The sequence below is a fragment of the Labrus mixtus genome, chromosome 21 (assembly GCF_963584025.1).
Source record: "Labrus mixtus chromosome 21, fLabMix1.1, whole genome shotgun sequence".
Taxonomy (NCBI): domain Eukaryota; kingdom Metazoa; phylum Chordata; class Actinopteri; order Labriformes; family Labridae; genus Labrus; species Labrus mixtus.
In genome coordinates this window covers 4,060,643-4,074,238 of record NC_083632.1, presented here as the reverse complement: position 1 = coordinate 4,074,238, position 13,596 = coordinate 4,060,643, and the positions used below count along the sequence as shown (strand labels likewise).

The following is a 13,596-nucleotide window of genomic DNA, read 5'->3' as shown; positions in this document are numbered from 1 at the left end:
TTTACAGTAACTTTAATTTTACAGCTGTAGATGAGAATTATAATGCACAATGAGTCCTTAAACTTTTGGTCGTATTAAGCGGAATAAAATGACCTTTTATTATTATTGTACAGAATCTGAATTATCACTCAGCGACAATTAAACGTTTCCATATCTCCCCTTGTGTTCTTTTTATCAGTGGAAGTGAAGGTGTCCAAGGTGCAAAGGTTTCCTTCAACTGATTGTTTTTTTATGAGTTCTTCTTCTTCCTGCAAAACGGATGAAGAGGATCTGCTGTTAACACACACACACACACACACACACACACACACACACACACACACACACACACACACACACAGCTCACACACCCCTGCCCTCCTGAGAGCTGAGAGGAACACCTGAGAGGACACAAGCAGGTAGGAGAGCCACCATGATATTAAGCTCTTTAACTCTGAGGGTCACTTTCTCCTGGTTTGTTTGGAACAACCTGCACAGCCACTTTTCATATCTGTTGACTAATTTGCAGTCTATGTTGTTGTTTGGTTTGTGCTCGTCGTTGTGGTTTTTTATGTAAATGTGTATACGTCTGAGCCACCAACCTGCAAAGGGACTACAGATGGAAATTAGCCTGAGCTCCACTGTCCCTTTAAAATCATCATCAACCTTTATGGAAGTTCTCGGAGAGATCATTGAGGGCGACTCTCCTTTACAATGATGCCGAGAATAAATACATACATGACAAACTCCATGTGATCTGCAGAGTCCCTCTGCACCTTTAAGAAAAAGCTAAAGACCCAGCTCTTTCATGAATACCTACTAACTTAATGATGATGGTCTCCATATTATTGATGATGATGATGGTAATGACGATGGTTTTTGTTTGATAACGACGACTTATAAGATGGTTTCTATACTGATTAGAGCTCTCAAGAACTGCCCTCAATGTTGTGCTTTGCCTCTGGTCACTTCCTGTCAGCACCTGTGTGTCCAATCAGACTCAAAGCTGATCGTTTGCTCTTACTGACATTGTTCCCTTTTTTCTAGATCCTTGCTTGTGTTGTTCTTACTCTCTGATGTACGTCGCTTTGGATAAAAGCGTCTGCTAAGTGAATTGTAGAATTGTAGAAACAAAATGAGTTCAAGCTACCACAGGAAATGAAATCACAATAATCTATATATATATATAATACAATTAGAAATAATTAAAAAAGCTTGAAATGACTACAATGATTAGTCAACAATCAAAAATAAAACAAAACACTTACAGGCAGGTGTCACATGGCGGTTAAAAGTAATATTCTTAAAGTGACCAAAAGAGAAACAGGGCTCAATTTCAGGTCATGCTGTAAATAAATAAGCGACAAAATTGGTCATTCAATCATGATTTTTAAAGCAATTGACATGACAATGATTTTTTTCTAAATGAAGAGTTGTACATTGAATATATATATATAGTATATATATATATACATTGAATATATCATAGGTTGATATTTGAGATGATGAGAGTTATGACACCAGATGCATGGTGATAGTTCACTTCAGAAATGTGCAACAGCTTCTACTTAATGTTTCATCTTTAACAGATGCAACAAACGGCGTGTAACCAATAAGATTCTTTGTATGTTTCATAAAATGATACCCGTGACTCCAGAAATATAAATGCGAGACAAACAGACATGACTTAGTGAAAACATCTGATCCATTTCTGGAATGTTTTAAGAGTGGAGGGTCGATGCATTTAAACACCAAGACGTTGTGCTTCAATCACTGAGTATGAATGAACCATATGTTATTATCTGACATTCATGGGATGGACTCAGTCGTGAGCGATAAGAATGAACCCTCTTGCACAAGACGCGTTGACTTTGACCTCCAGTTGCTCCGGAGAAAACATCGAGGGAAGTGTCAGGGAGCTCAGAATTGCACAATATGTCGTCGTTTCAGAGATTAAACTGTTACAGTTGTTATTCCTGAGTCGCGTCAAAGCCAACATTTTTCTGTCTCCCAGCAGGCCTTGCACCATGGATTCCCTCGTCACGCTGCTGTTCTCTCCTCTCCCGACCCCGGCCATCTTCTCGCTGTTGGCCGTGTTTGGTGCCACTCTGTATTACCTCAACACACGACCCAGTCCCATCCGGACCCCCGTCGACCTCGAATGCCAAACGTTGGGCATCAAGGTAACGGATGGAAGACAGCAGAGTGAATGAAGTTTAAAGGTCCCACACTTGACTTTTCCTGCTCTATAATTTCAGTCATGACATCATCTACGAGATCTTTGTGTGATCTCTGAAGTACCAAAAAAACATCGTATTATAGTTTTACATAAATCAAACCGGTTTCTCTGGAGATCTGGAAAGAACCTGGAGTTTTGTTCTGATTAGCAGCTCCTCGATGAAACCTGAGCTGTATCGTCCAAAATGTAGGGAAACAGTCCAAACGTATGATGATCCCTATTTGATTTAAAGTCTCAGATTTTTCAGAAAAATAAATTCAAGCCACTTTTGACTCCCACTATCCTTGGGGACGGTATACACGATACATTGGCTTTTGAAATCAAACAGCTGTGCAGCGTTTTCTTAGCATTTCCGTCCTGTAGCCTGTTAACTTAGAGACACAATGAAAATGGGAAAAGAGGGGCCAGAAAGCCTAGCGGTTCTGTCATGCTCCCCATGTAACGATGCTCTAACAATCCTCGTAGCGGCCGTGGGTTTGAATCCAGCCCCGGCCCTCTGCTGCATGTCATCCCCCGACCTCTCGTCCCAGTGTTTCCTGTCTCTCTTCAGCTGTCTGATAAAGACGAAAAGGCATAACTTTAAAAAAGATGGGAACAGAAATCTCCCTTTGTAATTAAGACTGTGGGACTTTGAAAACTCTGCAGTGTGAGGGAGCTGTTTATTCTTAATGTGATTTCTGTTTGCTGTCCTCAGGATGGAGCGAGGAAGTCGGCACTGCTCGAGGACAACAACAACCTGACAGCGTTTCAGTACGATGAAGCCAAGACCCTCTACGAGGTGTTTCAGAGGGGTCTTAAAGTTTCAGGTGATTTGAAATTTCGATGAACTTGTCACTTAATCAGTCACACCAACAGGACGGGCCTTCCCGCTATCAGTGTTTCACCGGTTTACTTTATAACTTTTATCAACTGTAAATCATTCAAGACAAAGGAGCCGCTGGCTGTAACGAGAGCTCTTCTTTTTTTGGTGATTGGAGTTAGAGTTGAAAGTCAGAGTAGTTCAATGTGACCCTGGCCTGCTCCACTTTTCAGAAAATGTGTGCTCAAACAGGCCGTTTGGAGAATTTCCCCTTCATGACATCACAAAGGGCAGTAGCCCCTCCCCCAGGTGGGTGACACTCCCACAGCTAGGTGTTTGTTCTGCCCTCTGAGTCTGCCTTCTCACCGTAAACAATAGGACATGGAGAGAGAAAGCCCGAGTAAACATCTCCTTCCAGAGAGGGGGCGTGGTCAGACACAGCTCATTTACATATTTAAAGGTACAGACACAGAAACAGCCTGTTCTGAGCAGGGCTGAAATAGAGGGGTTTATAGACATGATCAAATACAGGATCAGAGTGGATTTAGAACAAGAAACTTCACACACATGTTTTGGGGAGCTGTGAGACTTATTTTTTTAATTATTTAATGCAAAGAAAAGGACATCAGTATCTAAACCCTGAAGTAAACACAGCCTAATGTTGTCCCCTTGTTTTCATATTTGTAGGTAACGGACCATGTTTGGGCTACAGGAAGCCAGGAAGGACATACCAGTGGCTAAAATACAAACAGGTAACGTAGCATGCAACACCATAACAGTTTGAAAAGAAAAAAAAAACTATGCTGATGACTCCCGCTGACCTTTCCTCCACTTCCTCTGCCTGAAGGTGTCTGATAGAGCCGAGCACCTGGGGTCAGGGCTGCTTCACAAAGGTTTACAGCCCACATCGGATACTTTTATCGGCATCTTCGCTCAGAACAGACCAGAGGTGAGCGTGGACATTTCAAAAGGGGCAACAGGAGTGCTGTTGTTAGTTTGAACATGCTGTCATTGTTGTCTTATTTCAGTGGATTATCAGTGAACTGGCCTGTTACACCTACTCCATGGTAGCGGTCCCCCTGTACGACACCCTGGGTCCTGAGGCTCTGGTGTTCATTATAAACCAAGGTAATTGGAGCTTCGCCTGCACTCTTAATGCTGCTAATTACAAAGCTGAGACCGAGGCCGCTAACTCTCCAGTCCCTGCAGGGATCTGTGTCGAGATTGTGCTAATCTCTTCTCACTGATTTTTTTGTTTATCTGATGACTACACGACGATTTACGACAAGAACATTTTTATTTTAGTACCTTTGATTTTGTCAGCTCTGCATGTGTTGCCTTGAAAGTCTTTCAGCTCTGACTCTGCAACTACATCATCCTGACAAATAACACCAAAAGTCTTCAAGCTATGATCATAAGGATCTTCTGAAAGTTTTTTTAAATCAGTTTAAATGTAATTCTTGTGTCTGTATGAACAAATGTATGAATGCAGGATCTGTAGGTGAGGGACTAACTTTTAGTGCTGCGAGTGTTCTGGTTTCTCTTTGTAGACAAAGCATTATCGTCCTCTAGTTGTTGGTTTTCAGCTGTAGCTGGATTTCAGAACCTGCAAACTACCATCAGACCAGGAGTCTTTGTCAATTTTTGCCATACATACTAGACATACAGAAAAAACAGAATAATTGTCTCTCTCTGAACCAAGGCTGTAAAAGTATAAAAAAAATCTAAAGGATAAAATACATACATAAAAAAGTTAATGTGCAAAAAGATGTGCATTCAAAACAGCAGCAGCAACAAATGTACAAAACATTTTCCTCGTTAAAGTTGTATGTTATGTGTTGAACTTTAGCATGTTTTTAATCAATTCAGGAAAATGGGAAAATGCAGTCAAAGCTGTTTTGTAAGTTGTGACACTCGCTGCCCTTACCTTTTTATAGTCAGACTGATGTTTCTGTCTCCCTTGTTCCTGGAGAGGAATCAGTGTTTGGAGAGGCCTATAAGTGTGCAAAAATGTTTTAACCACCTCCATGGACGGTGGGGGGTCCCCGGTCTCTAGCATCTTATTTCTGGGGATCATGGGCCGAAAAGTTTGGGAACTCTTTAAAAGTACAGTCAGGACAAGGAGATATGTAATTATACTTGGCTTTGTTAGGGCAATACAACAAAACATGACTAAATACACATAAAAGAAAAGGCCCACCTACATTTAATTCAATCAATAAATCAATAAACATGAGGTCAGCAAATATTCTCCTATCTCCTCTAGAGACTCCAGATCTGACCTCTGTATCTCCTCATAGAGTATTTTCACATAACGGCCGGTGTACGTTTTTAATTCTTACAGCGGAGATCTCCACCGTTCTCTGCGACAATCAGAGCAAAGCAGAAACGCTGCTGCAGGCGCGAGAGACGGAGCAGACCCCTGTCCTCAAAACCGTCGTCATCATGGACCCTTTCAGCTCCGAGCTGGTGGAGAGGGGGAAGAAGTGCGGGGTGGACATCGTGTCCATGGAGGATGTGGAGGTATTTAATGCTCAACAGATGATCGGTAACAGAGGGAGAGTCTTTGGTTGTGTTTATCCTGGTTCAGTTTATTTGTTTTAGATCGGTCCCTGCAGATGATTCTGTAAGAAGCACAAACATGATTGAAAACATGTTTTCTTGTTTTGTTCTCCAGGCTCTGGGGAAAAGTCACCTTCATGAACCTGTGGTAAGTTCATGTAGTCCATTTGATTTTTTTTTTTAGAGATGTAATAAGCTGCACGCTGTTCTGATCAGCTGATTTTTATGTCCAAACAGCCGCCAAAGCCAGAAGACCTCAGCATTGTTTGCTTCACCAGTGGCACTACAGGTGATCTTCTTACACTCACTTTTTTGTTTCATGATTTAAAAAAAAAAATCAACCAAGCAGAAAAAATTAATCCCCAAAAATGTAGCATCAACCTCCATGCCTCCCTGATGTTTGACTCTCAAAGGATCAGCAGTAGAACAAGTGGAAGTTTGTTGCATGATGATCATTGTTTATGAGTGAAAAGTCTCACTTATTGGAATGATTGCCAAGAAATTAGCTGCAGACATTCATGAATCCTGCAGGATGAAATGAATTGAGGACTTTGCCTTCCCCCCCCCTAAACAAATTCATCGATCCAATATTTCTGAGAAATTTTTGTTAACCAACATTAAGCATGCTTCCATCTCGTTTTATTACATTTTGAACCTCCTGTGTTTCCTCAGTACCTGTTCTTATCTAGTTATTTTCACCTTAGTGTTTGGATTGTGGGATGGGAGTGGGGGAGGGAGTCATGTTGTTGCTGTTGATGTAAAGCACTTTGGGACACATTTGTTGTATGTAAAGTGCTATACAAATAAAGTTTGATTGATGCTAACTAAGAAGAATATGTTAGCATTGCAGGTGCTAGATTAATCAGCTGGCCGATAAATCGGTCAGGGCTCTAATCTAAATATTTGCCAAGATATGGACTACTTTCCTTGAACTGGTCCAAGGTACAAACCTCAGTTTTCGGGACGTTTAGGGAATTTTTTCTTAATTTGAAAACACACGTTTTCTGTACTGAATGTAACAAGGAGAAGTAGAGTAAAAGAAGAGGCTTTTAACAAGAGCATCAAATTCAATTCTTGTCTGTAACGTTACCTTAAAGGCTTTATATGTGATTTTTTGATCCAGCAGATGTCGCCCTTGTGCACCAGCATGAAACCAAAACAACTCGCAGTTCATTGTTGTGTTAGCATGCTAATGCTAGCGATCTTTATTACGCTCGTATCTTCACACTGCATGTAAATTTACCTGAAATGAGTGTGATCTAGAAACACAGTTAAGCAGTGAGTACAGTATGTTATTCTTCTTTTCTCTAGTTTAATTAAACAACTTTTATACGTGAGGGGAGGAGTCAGCCGGCCGTCCCGGCGATGTAAACAAAGTGAAGATAGGACTCTAAAAACTCTGAAAACATCACAGACAGTGGGACTCGGGTGTTACACCCATTGTAGACAGTCATGACTCACAGAGTTATTTTCAGAGGAGATACTTGATTTCTATATTTAAGTGTGAAAAATCACATATAAAACCTTTAAAGGAAATTTATTTGTAACATATTGTTTGTATTTCTCTCTCAGGGAACCCCAAAGGAGCGATGTTGACCCATGAGAACGTGGTCTCAGATGCTGCAGGTGTCATTAAAGCCTTCGAGGTACAGATCATTACATCTTCATTTGAGTGTACATGTTATTAAATTAGTACTAACCAGAGGCCTCTGTGCATCCCACAGTCATCAATCGTCCCCAGTACGGAGGATGTCAGCATTTCATTCCTGCCGTTAGCTCACATGTTTGAGAGAGTCGTTCAGGTGAGGTCCAGATCAATAAAAAACATGTTTTCAACCCGTTGTTTTTAAAACTTAAGACGACATATTGAAGTGTTTTTCTTCTGATTCTTCCAGACGGTGGTGTACGGTGCTGGAGCGAGGGTGGGATTCTTCCAGGGAGACATCAGACTGCTGCCAGACGACATGAAAACCCTCCGGCCCACCATTTTCCCCGTCGTGCCTCGACTCCTCAACCGCGTCTACGACAAAGTAAGACATTGTTGTCTGACGTTCCCCCGCCCACGCTTTCCTTCTCGTTCTGCTTTCAACATCAACCCCATCAAGTGTCTCATTTCAAACGCGGCAATGAAGAAAACTCTGCCGTCACACACTAGGTTCAGAGTGGAGCCAAATCGCCTTTCAAGAAGTGGCTGCTGAACTTCGCCGTGGACAGAAAGTACGCCGAGGTGAAGGACGGTATCGTCAGGAAAAACAGCCTGTGGGACAAACTCATCTTCAACAAAGTTCAGGTGCAGCTTCAGGTGTTCTAAACATTATAACAAATCAAATACATCCTCTGAATGTTCACCTGCTGAATCATTCTGTCTGTGTAGGAGTCTTTCGGGGGTCGAGTGAGGGTCATGGTGACGGGGGCAGCACCCATCTCTCAGCCTGTCCTCAACTTCCTGAGGGCCGCTCTGGGTTGCCAGGTAATGAAAATTCATGTCTCCTTTTCAAACTTCTTTCAAGTTTACCTTAAAGGCTTTATATGCGATTTTTCACATTTAAATGTAGCAGAAATCAAGTCTGAAAATAACTCTGTGAGTCATGACTGTCTACAATGGGTGTAACACCCGAGTCCCACTGTCTGTGATGTTTTCAGAGTTTTCAGAGTCCTATCTTCAGTTTGTTTACATCGCCAGGACAGCCGGCTGACTCCTCCCCTCGAGTATAAAAGTTGTTTAATTGAGGGACTAGAGAAAAGAAGAATAACATACTGTACTCACTGCTTAACTGTGTTTCTAGATCACGCTCATTTCAGGTAAATTTACATGCAGTGTGAAGATACGAGCATGATAAAGATCGCTAGCATTAGCATGCTAACACAACAATGCAGCGAGAGTTGTTTTGGTTTCATGCTGGTGCTCAAGGGCGACATCTGCTGGATCAAAAAAAAATTGCATGTTCTGCCTTTAAGTCCACCTTGGAATTAAAATACCCAAACTATGTTCACCAAATGTTTTCCAGGAGATCATTTGTAATTTTTTTAGAATTGGGGGAAAAAAACCTCACAGTACCTTTTTTTTTTTACCTTGTTAGCTTTTTAAATGTATTTTGTCTTTTTCTGTCCTTTTTAATGCCTAGCTGCAAAACCAATCACTCCGCAGGGACTATTAAAGTTTAAGTTTAAAAGGGTTCTACTTAATTGGACTGGTTTAAGCCGATGGTATGAAACACGATTGTATCCAACTTGTTTTGATCACTGATGTGTAAATGAGATCCCGCTGACACTCCTCTGTCTCTGTTACTGTCAGATCTTCGAGGCGTACGGTCAGACTGAGTGCACGGCCGCCTGCACCTTCACCATGCCGGGAGACGCCACCTCGGGTATGAAGTCCCCCCCCCCCCCCCCCCCCTCGCTTTAACACCCCTTCTGAGTTGATCTAATAACAAATCACTCGTCTAATTAAGATTTCTACATTTGGTCAACTTGATCTTTTTTACCACAGGACACGTCGGAGCGCCGCTGCCCTGTAACGTGGTGAAGCTGGTGGATGTTGAAGAAATGAACTACTTTGCTTCAAACGGAGAGGGGGAGGTGAGATGACGAGGAGTTAACCGGGGGGGTTAACGATATCAAAACGACGTCCTGATCAGAGGGAGTTAAAGAGGCCGAGAGGCAGCAGAGTCAGCGTGTGCTGCTCCACAGAGAATGCACCGTCTCTCCCCAACATGAGAATTCAGTTTGAAACTTGACAACATCACTTAAAAACATGAAGAAGTTTCTGTTTTTAATCACCTGTGAATCCAAAGACAACTTTCACTGTTGTGAAACTAAAGAAGCCTGAAAGACTCCGATCCTCAAGTTGTGAATGTACAGGAATGAAGAAAGCTGAAACACATGTTAATGTTTAAAAAAATTAAAGAGTAAAGTCACCGTTTTCTAGAATCATATTAAACCATGAAGGAACTTTGTCCCTCGTTTCTCACGGTTATGTGTCGACCAGGATTGAACCTGATGTGGACACAGATTAGACTTGCGCAATCTTTAAAGCTCAGTGAATATCCCGTTTTTTTTTTTTAATTTCATGCTTCAGAGTACATTTTTAATCCATTTAAGTTTTTTTATTTTTTATTTAACTATTTATTCAGAGCAAAATGGAAACATGTTTTGCAGCTAGTCAAAGTTACAAACGTTTTTCAGAAAGTAAAGAGAAACAATTAAACAGGTTTAAGACACAGTTGTCTAAACATTCTTATGAAAGAAGAGAGAAATAAACATTTTGTAAAAGAAAATTCCAAACTTGGCAAAGCCATTGTGAGTAAAAGTAATATGACGAGATGGGTAAACAAACAGGATTGTTGTCGTATACATATAAATACATGTACATGTCATCCCGTTTTTTTTTTAAGGTTTGCTGAAAATATCTTGGACGTCCAAACTTAATTTCTTCTCTCTGATGTTTTTCCAGGTTTGCATCAAGGGCAGAAATGTGTTCAAGGGGTACTTGAAAGACCCGGAGAAGACTGCGGAGGCTTTGGATGAGAACGGTTGGCTCCACACGGGAGACGTCGGAAAATGGCTTCCAGTAAGAAGAAACCGAAACACAGACAACGGGGAGGGGGGGGGAAATGCCAGTTTCATATTTACTACACCACATGTAGATGAGTGCAGTGATTAGTCCAGGGTGAACGACCTAAAGCTCTTCTGCACCACATGAAAAGAGTTTGTGGAACGAGTCCTCGAGTCCCTCTAGCAGATTCATTTATTCTTATTCCTTTTTTTTTTTCCACAAACACTGAGACGAATGTTTTAAAGATTCCTCACACATGATGTTTCTGAAAACATGGTAATTCTCTTTTTCTTCAGGTATTTTAGTTTAATACACATGTGTCAAATTAATGAAATTGAATCTGTGAGCAGCAGCAAAACTAACCCGGGCTAAAAGGTGAACATGTTTGAAGTATTTCAAACTGGGAGAGTCACTTACTGAGATCCTGCTGGCACTGGGATGCTGCTGGGGAAAAAAAGGAAGCAAACAAGGCAAATCGCTTTCTAAGGCGTCACAGTTCCTTCAGTTTCTGTCTGAGTTTAAGTATCCTTTAGAATCTCCTGGGATGGAAATGTTGCCGTTACATTGACTGGTATTTAAGCAAAGATTTAAGCGTGAAGATATGAGGAAGAAATGTGTATATTGGGTTATGTTAACCAAACTTCACCTTTGTTTTGTAACTAGAATAAAAGATAAGATAATCCTTTATTTATCCCACAGCGGGGAAATTTACATTGTTACAGCAGCAAAGAGCAAAGACTGCAAACAAAAAGTGACCACAGTACAATTTAAATAAAAAAAAGAAAAATTAAGAATGTACAAAAAAAATAGATAGATACCACAATATAGAATTAAAAAAATAGATTTTAAAAAAGAAAGTAGAAGTAGAAATAGAAAACTTTGTGCACTTTGATTGTTTCCTGAAACAGAGTGGAGTTCTGAAGATCATCGACCGGAAGAAGAACATCTTCAAGCTGGCTCAGGGCGAGTACATCGCTCCTGAGAAGATAGAGAACGTGTATGTGCGCAGTGGACCGGTGGCCCAGGTGTTTGTGCACGGAGACAGTCTGCAGGTAATCACCAGCAGCTTCACACTCATGCAGTAAAAAAAAAACAACTTTATGAATCGACTAGGGGAAATTCAGGTTTAAACTCTGTTATTGAGCGACTGCTACTGAATACACACACACATACACTCCCTGTGTACCAGGGCTGTTGGGGTGTTGGGCCCTGGTGTGCTTCCCATGTAGCAGCCCTACATACCCTCTTTATAATCCCTTTTCTTTCTCCTGTGTTTGTAGGCCTGCCTGGTCGCCATCGTGGTCCCTGACCCTGAAGTCCTTCCTGATTTCTCCAAAAGTCTGGGATGTAACGGCTCCATTGAAGACCTCTGCAAAAACACGGTAATGTGTCTCTTTAACTTCCACTCACACACCTCTGGAGTCTCACTAACACAGCCGAGTGTACATTTTAAACTTCCAGTGTTTCTGCGGTAAACCAGAATATTCATTTTGATTTGCAGAGTCCGGCTGTGTTTAAATTAACTTCATCCGATTTGATTCTTTTAACTGAAATGCCTTTTCTTTGACCTCATAGGAATTGAAGAAAGCCATTCTTTCAGACATGACTAAACTGGGAAAAGAAGCAGGACTCAAGTCGTTCGAGCAGGTAACCACTCCTCTGTGTAACGTGTGTGCAGGTGATCTCTGCCACATTACAGAACGAGTCTTTCTCGACGATGGTCTGTGTGTTTGACTTAACACTCGGCCAAAATACAACAATAATACTTTTAATCCTCAGATGGTCCTGATCTGATCATCAGAAAGGGGAATACACGGATCTGAAACAAATCCATATTTCTGCCAACTCTTAGACCAACGCTGCGCTGATTCTGACTAATATGACACATGATTTTTTTAAGGGCAGTTCCATAAAAAACATCTGTTTTGTCAGAAGCATTATCTTCATGTAGAGACCTTCTGGACACACTCACCTTAGATCATGCAGTGTGCGGACATGTGGCTCTATGATGGGCTTTATGTGTTCTGTCTACCTGATATGGGAATACTTATCGCCTGTTATGTATTTCTGCTTTTGTGCTGTGTGACTCAACACTTAATCATTTCGTAATCCGATGCTTTTTGAAGTTACACACATCTGAGATCAAACCTCTGGCTGCAGCGTGCCACTAAAGCTGCCTCACTTCTCCCTCTAGTGGCTAAAACAAGAAGTTGTGTGTCTTTAGAGTAACATAAATGGACCATGCAGATTTCCTACAATTTACTCTTTTTCTCTCTCTTTCAACAATCCCCAAATTCCCCTTTGAGTTCCGTTAAGAGAACCACCATATCTCGATACGCTGACTGAACTTTGATTTGGGTGAAACAGACTCAAATCATTGATTTTATTTGTTTTTTTTATGCCGATTTTTTTGCCTTTATTTGGAGAGGACAGTGGATAAAGTTGGAAACCAGGGAAAATCAATCAATCAATCAATCAATTTTTATTTGTATAGCGTCAACTCATAAGTGTTATCTCGAGACTGTTCTGTTCTGGCAGGCCGTCAACCAACGGTCTTGAGGAGCCTAAGAGAGCTCAAGAGCTCCCAGGAAAGTAGGTGGTTAGTGACTGAGATTTATAGATAGATACAGTAATATGATGTACTGTATATGCACAGAGGGAGAGAGAGAGAGAGAGAGAGAGAGAGATAGGAGCTCAGGGTGCCAGTTCCCCCGGTAGTCTAAGCCTATAGCAGCATAACTAGGAGCTGGTCTACACCAGCACCAGCCCTAACTATAAGATTTATCAAAAAGGAAAGTTTTAAGTCTATTCTTAAAAATACAGACTGTGTCTGCCTCCCGGACCCCGGCTGGAAGACGATTCCAGAGGAGAGGAGCCCGATAACTGAAGGCTTTACCCCCCATAGTACAATTAGGGACTGTAGGTACCACTAGTAGGCCTGCATTCTGGGACCGTAATGTTCTCGAGGGACAGTACGGCACTAGTAGCTCCTTAAGATAAGATGGTGCCTGACCATTTAGAGCTTTGTAAGTGAGAAGAAGGATCTTGAATTCTATTCTAGACTGAAAAGAGAGCGGGGAATGACAAGTGGGAAAAGGAGCCACAGGCCGGAATCGAACCTGGGCTGACCGCCTGGAGGACTACAACCTCCCTACATGGGGCGGGACCTAACCGCTAGGCCGTCTGTGCCAAATCATTAAATTTTTCCATAAAAATTACTTTTTACTTTATTAGTTTATTTATTTTTAGGCTTTGTATGGCTTTATTTTAGAGATAGGACAGGTGAGTAAGAGAGAGAGAGAGAGAGAGAGGGGGGAATGACATGCGGGGAAGGAGCCACACGATCGGATTCAAACCCAGGCGGCTTGCTTTTGAGGACTTCAGCCTCTGTACATTGGGCGTGCGCACTAACCACTAGGCTACTGACGTCTAATTTAAATGACTTTTAACTGTCTTTTAACC

At 41.6% G+C, this 13,596-nt stretch overlaps 1 protein-coding gene across 2 annotated transcripts in view; it reads left to right on the top strand.

Moving 5' to 3' along the window:
• The first annotated feature begins 303 nt into the window (after positions 1–303).
• Positions 304–13,596, top strand: part of acsl5 (acyl-CoA synthetase long chain family member 5) — a 13,475-nt gene continuing 182 nt past the window's right edge. Inside the window, exons 1-20 of one of the 2 annotated variants that reach the window (XM_061027671.1) lie at positions 304–398; positions 1,997–2,162; positions 2,913–3,024; positions 3,705–3,769; positions 3,865–3,966; positions 4,046–4,145; positions 5,362–5,540; positions 5,695–5,727; positions 5,817–5,868; positions 7,152–7,225; positions 7,304–7,381; positions 7,475–7,609; positions 7,735–7,869; positions 7,954–8,049; positions 8,875–8,947; positions 9,070–9,158; positions 10,033–10,149; positions 11,043–11,186; positions 11,415–11,516; positions 11,710–11,781. In XM_061027671.1, coding sequence (XP_060883654.1) covers positions 2,007–2,162; positions 2,913–3,024; positions 3,705–3,769; positions 3,865–3,966; positions 4,046–4,145; positions 5,362–5,540; positions 5,695–5,727; positions 5,817–5,868; positions 7,152–7,225; positions 7,304–7,381; positions 7,475–7,609; positions 7,735–7,869; positions 7,954–8,049; positions 8,875–8,947; positions 9,070–9,158; positions 10,033–10,149; positions 11,043–11,186; positions 11,415–11,516; positions 11,710–11,781 — 1,914 coding nt within the window. In that variant the 5' untranslated portion in view covers positions 304–398; positions 1,997–2,006. Of the gene's footprint in view, positions 399–1,993; positions 2,163–2,912; positions 3,025–3,704; positions 3,770–3,864; positions 3,967–4,045; positions 4,146–5,361; positions 5,541–5,694; positions 5,728–5,816; positions 5,869–7,151; positions 7,226–7,303; positions 7,382–7,474; positions 7,610–7,734; positions 7,870–7,953; positions 8,050–8,874; positions 8,948–9,069; positions 9,159–10,032; positions 10,150–11,042; positions 11,187–11,414; positions 11,517–11,709; positions 11,782–13,596 lie in introns of both variants that reach the window. The other variant, XM_061027670.1, reaches the window with a different exon arrangement.